The sequence below is a fragment of the Phascolarctos cinereus genome, unplaced genomic scaffold (assembly GCF_003287225.1).
Source record: "Phascolarctos cinereus isolate Bilbo 61053 unplaced genomic scaffold, phaCin_HiC Scaffold_9;HRSCAF=440, whole genome shotgun sequence".
Lineage (NCBI taxonomy): Eukaryota > Metazoa > Chordata > Mammalia > Diprotodontia > Phascolarctidae > Phascolarctos > Phascolarctos cinereus.
In genome coordinates, this window is record NW_027556402.1 from 130,937,976 (window position 1) to 130,951,373 (window position 13,398).

Here is a 13,398-nt window from a genome sequence, read left to right on the forward strand (position 1 = left end):
TGGTTGTTTAGTTTATTCCACATATCTCTTGTGTAGCCACTACAGTCTTTTCAGGCAGAAGTTATGTACAGAAGTTATGTACCTTTTATTTCAAACAGCTAGGGGGCAGAGTGGATGAGAGTGCTTAGCCTGGAGTCAGGAAGACTTGAGTTCAAATCCAGCCTCAGACCTTTAGTAGCTCTCTGATCCTGGACAACTCACTTAACCTCTGTCTTCCTCGGTTTCCTCATCTATACAATGAGGATAGTAGGAGCACCTACCTCATCGCAAATTATTGTTTATGATCAAATGGGATAATAAGTGTAAAGCACTTAGCCAGCCCCTGGCACAAGGTACAGCTAAAAAGGTGTTGTGGCTTTCCTAAGTATATAGTAGCATGCTGACAGGAGTTGTTCTAGTAGATTAAATACTTCTGGAATTGAAATGATTTAGCTAACAGTTCTTTATGAAAGGATATAAAAGCAATATAGAAGATTTGGCAAACTAATAGATAAGTTTAAACTGAGCATACAGCTACTTTTTTATACCCCTTGGTATTGAAAAAGTCATGTCCTACAGAAAGTCTTTTCTGACACTCTCAGTTATCTGTGATGTTCCCAAACTTTTGCATAAATTGCTTTTCATTATGTATATGTGTATATATGTTTGTGTGTGTGTGTCTTTATGTATGTGTATGTATATATACATATAAATGTATGTGTATATATATATATACATATATATATATGTGTATTATCACAAATATATATATATATACACATATATATATATATATGTATTATCACAAATATACAAATTTATACCCCCACTTGTGGGAAGCATCATCCTCCTCTACCTGCATTGTCTCTGGGAGGGCAAGGGATTAGGTTCATAGCTTAGCTCAGCTCCTATAGAAGATGATTCCAGTTTGAAATCCAAAATTCCCCTAAGACTCTTGCCCCAGGAATTCTGGCTTCTCAGGGTTTCCATGCTAGCCTGACTGGCTGCATCGCACCACCCTGCCTGCAATTCTGGTACCAAGGTCACCATGGCTTATTTTACTGTTCCCAGCACCTGAAGACAAATAAAAGAGTGCAGAAAACACAGCCAGGCCCATTTCTGGAGCAGAGGTAAAAGAGTAGGAACAAGGGAAGGATTTTCCTACCCTTCTCACTGGTGCAGTTCATTGGTTCAGTTCATGGGGTCCATGTTGGGTAGAGCAGAGAGGGAGTCACCAAAAAGGGCTAAGCTGAACAATGGTGGCAAGCAGCAGCTGAAAAGAGCAATTGGCTTGGTCTTGCCAGTTTTAAAGACATAGACAGCCATTCAAAGGAAGCTATCCTTCCTCTGTGGTAGGGGATACATCTAGCTTAGAACACATTAGAGGAATTGGAAATGCTCAAAAGGCCTCTCTTAAGGGAGTTTCCACCTCCGTAGTAGAACTGAACATGCCCAGAGAAGCCTGGGTGACATAGTATTATCTAGGTTTTTATTGTACCTTGATTTATTTTGTTTAATATTTTCTAAATATATTTTAAACTGGTTCAGATGGTACCTGCTAGAACTGTGAGCTTCATGTTGCCCATCATGTTTGACACCTCTGGTCGACATTATTGAGTGTGGAAAGGGCAAGAACATGTAACAAGTTTTGAAAGAGATGATAGAGCCAAGTTGTGAGGTCTTTAAAAGCCAAAAAGAGGAGTATATATTTTATTTGTAAAGCTGGTAAGGGCGGCTGGCATTTACTGAGTTCAGCGGTGACATGATCAGGTCTTTGCTTAAGGAAATCAAATTTGGCAGCCATGTGGGCATGCATTAGAATGGAGAGAGACTTGGAAAGAGAGATCAGTTAGGGTCATTGCAATAGCTGAGATGAGAGCTGATGAGGGCCTGAGCTGAAATAGTGACTGTGTGAAAAGAGAGAATTGGTGTAAGGGAATTTGGGAGAAGAGAGAATGAGGGAGATTCAAGAGATGCTGTGCAGATAGAAAAAGCAAGATCTGATACAGGCAATGGGGTATAGAAATCTATCTTGCCCTACAGGAAAATAGAAGGGGAACAGGATAACAGAAGAGGGGAGATAGAAGGGAGTGCAGATTAAGGAAAGGGGTATTCAGGATGCATAAGGATTTTGGAGTATGGGGAGGGGCAAGATAGGGAGTGACAAGATGGGGAGAAAATGTGGAGCTCAAAATCTTGTGGAAGTCAATGTTGAAAACCAAAAATAAATAAAGAATAAGAAAAAGAAAAAGAAAAAGCAAGATCTGGCAACTGATTGGATATGTGAGTGTGGAGGTGAAGGAGACCAAGGAGTAGAGAATGATACTGAGGTTGTAAAGGAAGGAGACAGGAAGAATGGGAGGTTTCCTTGGTCTAAAAGTGCAATTGGTGAGAACTTCCTTTAGAAATTAATCTTCTACTTGTGTCTTGGCTTGCCTGTGTGTCTTCATCCGGCATGCACAAAGAGCAGTAGTGTATCAGAAGGCATCAGGCTCAGGCACTATGACTGAAAAGTGGGTGTCTATTCTGCTGCTGCTGCAGCTCTGCTGCTTTGGATGTGGATCCTGTGGGAAGGTCCTGGTGTGGCCATTGGAACATAGCCACTGGCTTAATATGATGGCAATTCTTGAAGAGCTGGCACAAAGGGGTCACTTGGTGACTGTGTTAGTGTCTTCTGATATGTTTCTCACTGGTTCCACTGACTCTTCAGGGCTGAACTATGACGTTTTTCCTGTACCGCAAATAAAAGAACTGGTGGACAACTTGGATATTTTTTTGAGCGTGATGATTAACAAAAACCCCACTTTTTCACACTGGGAAAAACTGGGAATTTCAAGAATCTTTCAGCACTTATTTTCCTGTTGTAAAATCAAGGTGTGAAAATGTAATCTTCAACCAGATGCTCATGGAGAAGCTGCAACAAACTGGCTATGATATGCTGTTAGCAGATGCTGCATTTCCATGTGGAGATCTGATAGCGGAGGTGCTTGAAATCCCTTTCATAAATAGTCTCCGGTGGAGCATGGGGAATGCCTATGAGAAATACTGTGGGGGACTTCCTTCTCCTCTTTCCTATGTGCCCATGCCCATGGGCAGACTGACTGACAAGATGACCTTCATGGAAAGTGGAGAATATACAACTATCTCTCTTCTTTGACTAGTTCTGATTCCATCCATTTCAGAAAAAGTGGAGCAATTTTACAGTGAGGTGTTAGGTAAGATGGGTTTTTTCAGGAGTGTTGTAGACTGTCATTTTATTTTCAGTTTTGTCTGCTGAGCTGATTGTCATGGACTTCTCTACATTAGCTTAAGATTTTCTCCTTTGTAGATCATAAAGAGACTGGGAAAGCTTCAGGTAAAGTGTTAGTGTAAAAAACAAGTACATATCTGCCTAGAGTATAAAGCATAAAGAAGACTGCCTTAAATAGTACCTCGATCTAGAGTGACTAGGATACTATATTAGTAAAAAATAATCTTCATGTAGCAATAATTAATAATTTTCATTGGAAAAACAATGATCAAATCCATTTTCTTATTGTTATGTGTTGCTTGTATTTTACAACTTGTGATCCATCTTCAGGACTCTTGAATGTTCTGTTCTGCCCTGTTATCCTATGTCTCCAATTTGTGTCTGCCAGCAACTCTTAAGGCTTGGGTGACTGGGTCTCCAATTAGTTTCTCATTGCTACTAATCCCCTCTTGCAACTAGAATTCTTTCTACTGGGCTTTGCCTATATCGGATGAGAGAATATTTATTACTCCTTCTAATTTCAGCAACCTAGGTGTATAAAATCAGCATGGAAACCTTTAGCTTTTTTTATAAGGATTTTTTTTAGAGTCTACTAGGCTTTTTTGTTTGAAGGTTTGAGTTACAATTTCTATCCCATCCTTCCTCGCTCTCCTACCCCTTTCCTGAGACAGAAAGCAATAAGATATAGCTTATATGTGTATAATTATTTAAAACATTTCCATATTAGTCATTTTGCACAAGAAGACTTGAAGGAAAGAACAAAAAACGAAAGAAAGAAAGTGAAAAATGGCATGCTTCAGTCCATATTCAATCAATATCATTCTTTCTCTGGTGATGGATAGCGTGCTTGCTTCATCATTACCTCTTTGGGATTTCTTGGATCATTTTATTGCTAAGAATAGCTAGGTAATTCACAATTCTTCATCGAATAATATTGCTGTTTCAGTGTATAACATTCTCCTAGTTCTGTTCATTTCATTAGGGATCAGTTCATGTAAGTCTTTCCAGGTTTTTGTGAAATCATCCTGCTTTTAATTTCTTTTTTCCCACTTAATAGATTTAATTTTTTCAATTACATTTAGAGATAGTTTTCAACATTCACTTTTGTAAGATTTTGAGTTCCAAATTTTTTTCTCTCCCCCTCCTGTTCCCCAAGATAGTACGTAATCTGATACAAGCTATGCATGTATAACCATATTAAATATATTTCTGCATTAGTCATGTTGTGAAAGAAGGATCAGAACAAAAGGGAAAAACCAGAAGAAAGGAAAAAAAAGAAAACAGTATGCTTCCATCTGCATTCAGACTGCATAGTTCTTTCTCTGGATATGGAAAATAATCTAAGTCTTTCAATGTTAGTCATTGTACAATGTTGCTGTTAGTATACAGTGTTCTTTCTCCTGGTGCTGCTCTCTTCACTCAGCACCAATTCATGTAAGTCTTTCCAGGTTCTTCTAAATCTGCCTGCTCATCATTGCTTATAGAACAGTAGTATTTCATTAAATTCAGGTATCACAACTTGTTCAGCCATTCCCCAATTGGTGAGCATCCTTGATTTCCAATTCTTAGTCACCAAATAAAAGCTGCTATAAGTATTTTTGTACAAATAGGTTCTTCTCCTCTCCCCACCCTTTTTTTGAATGTCTTTGGGATATACACCTAGCAGTGGTATTGCTAGATCAAAGGATATGCACAGTTTTATGACCCTTTCTGCAGGTTTCCAAGTTAGGATAGTTCACAACTTGACCAACAGTACATTAGTGTCCCAGGTTTCCCACATCCCCTTCCACATCTAACATTTTCCTTTTTGTCGTATTAGCCACTTTGACAGGCTTGAGACGGTATCTCAGAGTTGTTTTCACGTGCATTTCTCTGATCAATAGTGACTTGGAACATTTTTTCATGACAATAGATATCTTTGATTGTCTGAAAACTGCGTGTTCATATCCTTTGATCATTTGTCTTGGTGAATGAGTTGCATTTTTATAAATTTGACTCAATTCTCTACATATTTGAGAAATGAGGCCTTTATCAGAAATACTTGTTGCCAAAAAATTCCTCCATTTTTCTGCTTTCCTTATAATGTTAATTGCATTGGTTTTACTTGTGCAAAAACTTTTTACTTTTATTTAATCAAAATTATCTGTTTTATATTTTATAATGCTCTCCTTATCTTCTTCTTTGGTCTTAAATTGTGCCTTTATCCATAAGTCTTTCGGATGAACAATTCCATGCTCACTTAATTTGTTTATGATTTTACCTTTGTGTAAATCAGGTACCCTTTTTACTTTATCTTGGTATATGATGTGAGATATTGGTCTACACCTAGTTTCTGCCGTATTGTTTTCTAGTTTTCCTAGCTGTTTTTGTGAAATACTGAGTTTTTTTTTCCAAAAGCTTGTGTCTTTCGCTTTGTTATATACTAGATTACTATGCTCATTTACTATAATGTAATTTGTACCTAATCTGTTCCAATGATCTACTGCTGTGTTTTTTAGTCAGTACTGGATTGTTTTAGTAATTACTGTTTCATTATACAGTTTAAGATCTGGTAAGGGTAGAACACCTTCTTTGAATTTTTCCATTGATTCCATTGATATTTTTGAGCTTTTGTTCTTCCAGATGAATTTTGTTTTTATTTTTCTAGCCCTATAAAATAATTTTTGATAGTTTGAATGGTATGGCACTGACTATATATAGATTCTTGTTAGTAGAATTGTAATTTTTATTGTATTGGTTTGGCCTACCAATGAGCAATTAACATTTTTCTAGTTTTTTAGATCTGATTTTAGTTCTGTGATAAGCAATTTATAGTTGCGTTTATATAGTTTCTGCATTTGTCTTGGCAGGTGGTTCCCTATTATTTCATATTCTCTACAGGTATTTTAAAAGGAATTTCTATCTCTTACTGCTGGACGTTGTTGATAATATGTAGAAATATTGATGATTTATGTGGGTTCATGTTGTATCCTGCAACATTGCTTAAGTTGTTAATAATTTCAGGTAATTTTTTAGTTGAGTCTCCAGGATTTTCTACGTATAACATCATGTCATCTGCAAAGAGTGATAGTTTTATTCCCTCATTGCCTATTCTAAGTCCTTAATAGAGGTGATAATGGACATCCTTGATTCACCTTGGATCTTATTGGGAACACTTCAAGCTTATCCCCATTACAGATAATGCCTCCTGATGGTTTTAGATAAGTATCACTTATGATTTTAAGGCAATCTCCATTTATTCCTATGCTCTCTAGTGTTTTTAATAGGAATGGGTGCTCCATTTTGTAAAAGGCTTTTTCTGCATCTGTTGAGATAATCATATGATTTCTATTTGTTTACTTGTTGATATGGTCAATTATGCTTATAGTTTTCCTAACACTGAGCCAGCCATGCTTTCTTGCTATAAATCCCACCTGGTCATTGCATATGATCCTTCTGATATGTTGCTGTTATCTCTTTGCTAGTATTTTATTTAAATTTTTTGCATCAATATTTATTAGGGAAATTGGTCTATATTTGTTTTCTCTGTTTTGGCTCTTCCTGATTTAGGTATCAGCACCATATTTGTGTCATAAAAGGCAGTTGGTAGGACTCTTCCTCCTTTTTTTCCAAAATAGTTTACACAATATAGGGATTAATTGTTCTTTAAATGTTTAGTAGAATTTGCTTGTGAATCCATGTGGTTCTGAGGAATTTTTCTTAGGAAATTCCCTGATGGCTTGTTCAATTTCTTTTTCTAAGATTGGGTTATTTAAGCATTGTATTTCTTTTGTTAATATGGGTAATTTATATTTTTGTGTGGGTAATTTATATTTTTGTAGATATTCATCCATTTCACTTAGATTGTGAAATTTATTGGTATATAATTGGGTAAAATTGCTTCTAACAATTGCCTTAATTTCCACTTTAGTACTGGTGAATTCATCCCTTTCACTTTTGATACTAGTAATTTGTTTTTCTTCTTTCCTTTTTAAATAAAAATCAAGCAATGTTTTATATATTGTATTGGCTTTTTCATAAAATCAGTTTCTAATTTTATTTAGATTTATTTATTTAGTTCAGTGGTTTTCTTACTGTCATTTTAATTAATGTTTCTTTGATTTTCAAGATTCCCAATATGGTGTTTAATTGGGGATTTTTAATTTCTTCTTTTTCTAGTTTTTTTTTTTCTTTGTTGCATGTCTAATTCACTGATCTGCTCTTTCCATATTTTATTGATATATGCAATTAGAGATAGAAGTTTCCCTAGCTAGCACTTTGGGTGCATCCCATAAATTTTGGTATGTTCTCTCATTGTTGTCATTTTAATGAAATTGCCAATTGTTTCTATGATGTTTTGACCCACGTTTTTTAGAATTAGATGATTGTATTTCCAATTAAATTTTAATCTTTCTTTCCGTTGTCCATTATTGAAGTAATTTTTATTGCATTATGACCTGAAATATGTGTTTATTTTTTCTGCTTTTCTGGCATTTGAGTGATGGTTTTTGTATCCTAAGACATTGTCAATTTTTGTGTAGATGCCATGAACTGTTGAGTAAGAAGTATACTCCTTTCCATTCCCATTTAATTTTGTCCAAAGATATATCATATCTAACATTTTCAAATTTTATTCATCTAGCATATTTTTATTATCTATTTCCTTTTTTATATGCCTATCTTTTTAAAATTTTATTAATTTATTTTGATTTATCAACATCACTTCCATATGCTTTTGAGTTGAAAATTTTATCCCCCTTCCTCCCTCCCCACCCTCCCCAAGACAGCACACAATCTCATATGGGCTTTACATTTACATTCCTATTAAGCATATTTTCACATTAGTGAAGTTGTAAGTAAAAATTAAAAGCACTAGGAGGAACCATCAGAAAGATGAAACAAAACTCAACATAAGGTAAAAATAAGTGATACCGATTCGACTTCCATAGTTCTTTCCTTGGATGTGGACAGCATTTTCCATCCCGAGACCTCTGGAGACGTCTTAGATCCTCATAATGCTGAGAAGGGTTCAGTGTAACATTATTAGTCTTTGCATAATATGGATTTTATTGTGTACAAAGTCCTGTTGGTTCTCCTCACTTCACTTAGCATCAGACTTTATTATCTACTTCTTCCTGTAAGTCTTTCACTTCTCATTCATAAATTTAGATGATATGCCAATTGATGCATATGTGTTTAATATAGATATGACTTCGTTATCTATGGTACTGTTCAGCAAGATGTGGTTTCTTTCTCCATCTCTTTTAATTTGATCTGTTTTTGCTTTTGCTTTGGCTGGGATGATGATTGCTACCCCTGCTTTCTTCACTTTAGCTGAAGCATAATAAATTCACCTCTAGCCCCTTACTTTTACTTTGTGTATATCTCAGCTTGAAATGTCTTTCTTGGAAACAACATATTGAGATTCTGATTTTAGAGCAAGGGGACCTCCAATATTGTCAGAGAGTACACTATCAGAAGGAGATAGACAAAAAATTTTGTTACAGATCATGTGGATTAAGATTTTCACAAACGTTGATACACTAGTTAAGCTAGATCATGTTACCTGACAACCCACACTAAAGTCACGACTTTAATTTCTAACTTCTTCAACCGGTTGTACAAGGCCTTCAATTTCTAATACTATCAAAATTCTGTCTAACAACCCTGAAGAGTGGTTAATGAAATCATTTAACCAAAGCCTCAGGGATTTGCTACTTCTGATGTCAACCAATAACTGCAATCCTAGGATGTGTTTTTACATTCTTTATTGTTTTTCCATATCCAGAAATACCATGTGACCTCCTTCAGGATGCAACCCAAGAAGGGTGTTAGGTGTATTGACTAAAGGATGGTGAGGCTTACTGGAAAAAGAAAAATAAGCCAGTCTGACTATTTGCAACAATTTGAGAAAACCATAGTGTAATAATCTCTTAAAATATGTGTATAAGTGTAGCTAGAAACCATATAGATGGATCAGAATACACAAAGCAACATGGCAGAAATTTCTGGTAGAAAATCAAGTACTGGGAGTCAAGATGGTAGAGTGAAGTTACCATTTTTACCCAACTCATGTGACACACTTTCTTCACAACAACTTAAAAATTCAATCCAACAATTTCTGTTGAGAAAGCTGAGAACAAGTCATAGTAAGTCATATTTCCAGTCCAGGGCAGCTCAGCAAGATGGACAGAGAGATCTATAGATACTGGGGTTGGGGTCCAGAAGCACAATGCTACAGTGGCTGAGGCAGTATCCACAGCAATGGGGAGCCTTTAGCATCAGGAATGGTAAGGTGACTAGGACTGAATCAAGGCTAGAAGAAAAAGAAATCCCAGAATATACCTGAACCAATGCTGTGAACCAGAACAGGTGCCAGCAGGTAACTCTATTGGTCCTCCATTACCTAGTTTCAGGTCACCATTCCAGGGCAGGAGGAGAGGTGAAAGTCAGAAAGAGAAGAGACCTTAGCTATGCCAAATTTTGCTGTTGTATCTGAGCCCAAGAACAGAAGAGGATCATAGGTCTAACCTTTAGCCCATCACATAAGCTTACAGTTGGAATACCCAGGGTAGGAAAACAACATGAAAGGAAAGTCAAGCAATTCAGTAACTCTGAACCTACGAACCCCCAGAAGACTAGTAGTAACTGAGTCCAGCAGTGGTCTACTGAAAAGCAACCACACAAAATCCAATAGATTGAAACCCACAGGAACTTACAGAGTTTGTCCCAGAAGAGCAGTGAGCTAACCTCTCTGAAGATCACACCATACAGAGGCACTGAAAACTTGCAGTACCCTAAACTTAGCTGGGAAAACAGTAGGACATAAAAAGAAGTAAGCTCAGAACAAATATGCTAACCCCACCCTCCCCCAGAAGTGAGCATGGCCCAACATTAACATAAAATTCAAAGTCAAGAGGTGGGCTGCAAGAATGAGTAAAAAAAAATGAACACAAGCATAAAGAGTTACTCTGATGATAGGGAAGCTGGCATAGAACACAGAAAACACAGAAACAATAACTTGAAAACATCTACAAGAAGAGCCTCAAAGAAAATAGATTGGACATAAACTCAGTGACAATTCTCAGATGAATTAAAGAAAGAGATTTAAAAAAAAGAGGAAATTTTTTTTAATCATATAAGAATGAGAGAGCAAAAATAGGGGGAAAATGAGTGGTATAAAAAAAGTTATGAAAAAGAGAATTAACAGCTTGGTAAAGGAGCTTAAAAATATTACTGAAGAAAATAATTCCTTAAAAATTAGAATTTGCCAAATGGGAGCAAATGACTCCTTGAGACATTAAGAAATAATAAAATGAAGTCAAAAGACTGAAAAAGTAAAAGAAAATGTGAAATACCTCATAAGAAAAAGAACTGACCAGCAAAATAGATCTAGGGGAGAGAATTTAAGAATCATTGTATTACCTGCAATATCCATGAACAAACATCATATTTCAAAAAACTATGAAGAAAACAGTCCAGATATCTTAGAACCAGAGAGCAAAGTAGAAATCAGAAGAATTCACTGGTCATTTCCTAAAAGAAATCCAAAATGAAAACTGCTAGGAATATTATAGCCAAAATCCAGAACATCTAAGGCAAGGAAAAAACTGCAATTAGCCAGAAAGAAATCATTCAAACATAAAGAAGCCATAATCAGGATCACAGAGGCTTCAGCAGCCATCACTGTAAAAGACAGGAGAGGCATTTCTGATATTCAAGTGTTCCTAATAAAAAGATCAGAAAATCAAATACTGTTAGAATAAGACATAATTACAAATAAAACAATAAGATGGATGGTAGAGATAATTCGAATCTATTCAAACATTGAACTAATATACCAAGTCAGAGTTGGTTATCCATGAACTCAAGCCCTTGGGTTGCTGTTGTTATTCAGTTGTTTTCATTCATGCCCCACTCTGTGATGACATTTGGGGTTTTCTTGGCAAAGACTTTTGAGTGTTTTTGTCATTTCCTTCTCCAGCTCATTTTATAGATGAAGAAACTGAGGAAAACAGCATTAAGTGACTTGCCCAGGGTCACACAACCAGTAAGAGTTTGAGGTCAGATTCACTCTCAAGAAGATGTGTCTTCCTGACTCCAGGCCTGGAATCTATCCAATGTGCTGCCTAGCTGCCCCAAGCCCATATGCTTCATGATAATCACTTAACAGAATATCTATTCCAGTTTAAGATCCAAAACAATGGAAGAGGAGGAAAATCTTATAATAGCAGCTTCCCCAGTAGGATCAGGAATTGACCTCCATTAGGACCCAACAAAGTATAACTCACTGAGACTGTCTGAGGGATGTCCTCACAACCCTGAACTCATTTTTCTCAGCTATTCTCAGAGGGTTGGGCTGGTAAGATGTCCCATCTTGAAATCTAAGGGCAAAGAAGCTTGAGATACAAGTGAGATAGATTGAAAGGAGACCCATTTTGCTATAAAACCTGTATGCCTTAAAGAAATAAATAGTATCCATACTTAAACTCAGAAAGATTAAAAAGTGTTTTCTGGCTCATGATGAAGTTCCCTTGTTAAAGTACCGATATTACATAAGACCTTGAACTTTTGTGAACGAGGGACTTTGATGACACCAGCTAAGTTTTTATCTCTAACATGAAAGCCATGGAATGTATGAACTTCTTGCCAAATTGAGCAAGACCATATTTTGGATAGGACTAACTATGGCTATTTGTATAAAGAATTTAGAAATATCAGTTAAATTTTAACCTCCTTATTGGTGATATAAAAGGGAACTCTTGATGGAAAGAACCAAGCAGTTCAGAAAGCAAGAATAACCATGAGGTCTGAGAACTGGGTTTCAGCTCTTTTGCTGCTGCAACTCTGTTGCTTTAGCTGTGGATCCTGTGGGAAGGTCCTGGCATGGCCTATGGAATATAGTCACTGGCTCAATCTGAAGGTCCTGCTGGATGGAGTCATTCAGAGGGGCCATGAGGTGACTGTGCTGACACCCTCTGCTACTGTTTTTGTTGATCCTAGTAATTCTCAGGCTTCCATGTTGAGGTTTTTCCTGTCATGACAAATCCAGAGGATTTGGCTTTACTTTTTGAAAACTTGACCACACTTTGGAGTACTGAATTTCGAAAGCTTTCAGCATTAGAATATGATGCAGCCATGCGAGACTTATCTTTACAGTTTTCAAGGTTTATGAAACAGCAGTGTGAGAGCGCTGTTTTGAACAAAGACCTTATGAAGACATTGAAGCAAGCCAAGTATGAAGTTGTTATTTCAGATGCTATATGTCCTTGTGGTGAGCTCATAGCAGAAAGACTTGGAATACCCTTTGTCTATAGTCTGCGCTTCAGCCTGGGCAATACCCTTGAAAAATACTGTGGAGGACTCCCATCCCCTCCTTCCTATGTGCCTGTAGCCATGTCAATGTTGACTGACAGGATGACATTTATGGAGCGGGTGAAAAATATGCTTTTCTTCATTTATTATGACTTTTGGTTTCAGAATTTTTACATGAAGGATTGGGATCAGTTTTACAGTGATGTGTTAGGTAAGTCTATGGACACTTTCTAATTTATGTGTGAAACCTCTTCAGCAATTCCCTGACATTCTTATGCATCTCAGTGTGAACAGGAGTTTGATGTCAAGAAAAAAATGAGTTTTTTTTTATTGCAATCAGATACAGAAAGTTTTGTGATAAAATGATTTGCTCATACATAAAACATGAAAACTGCCATTTCACAATCGGCTTAGGTTTGAATCTTTAGTCAAATCAGAAAAGCAAATTAATAAGCATAATGAGTCAATGAGCAAGTGTGAAAGCATTGATTAAGCACCTATTACATGCAAAACACTGTGCTATGTCCTGGGGTAAAAATAGAAAAGCAAGATAGCCCCTTGCTCTCCAGGAGCATTTTAGTGGGGGAGACAATGCACATGGGAAGTTTCAGTTGTAAGTCCAACAGAGAGGCCTCATGGTCCTAGTGAGATGGAGGGGTGGGGCGAATACCGCAAAGCAGATGATAATGTATCCTCCTTAGTGTTCTTACTAGTGATACAAAACACATTCATATCTGATACGGAACAATGTGACAGCACTTTGCTGGTGACAACTGACTTTTTGAGGTCCTTAGTAGCTGTGGCCATTGAGGAGAAAGGGATCAGAGTTCCTGCAGAAGCAGTCACAGATTGATTATTGTTGTTGTCGAGTCATT

At 36.7% G+C, this 13,398-nt stretch overlaps 1 protein-coding gene across 5 annotated transcripts in view; it reads left to right on the forward strand.

Annotated features, from left to right (window-relative positions):
- Positions 1-13,398, forward strand: part of LOC110199265 (UDP-glucuronosyltransferase 2A1-like) — a 319,475-nt gene that overhangs the window by 136,478 nt on the left and 169,599 nt on the right. The window contains exon 1 of one of the 5 annotated variants that reach the window (XM_078148749.1): positions 11,983-12,734. The exons of the other annotated variants lie outside the window; for them this stretch is intronic. Coding sequence (XP_078004875.1) covers positions 12,248-12,734 — 487 coding nt within the window. The 5' untranslated portion in view covers positions 11,983-12,247. Of the gene's footprint in view, positions 1-11,982; positions 12,735-13,398 lie in introns of those variants that run through there. 5 annotated transcript variants of the gene reach the window in all.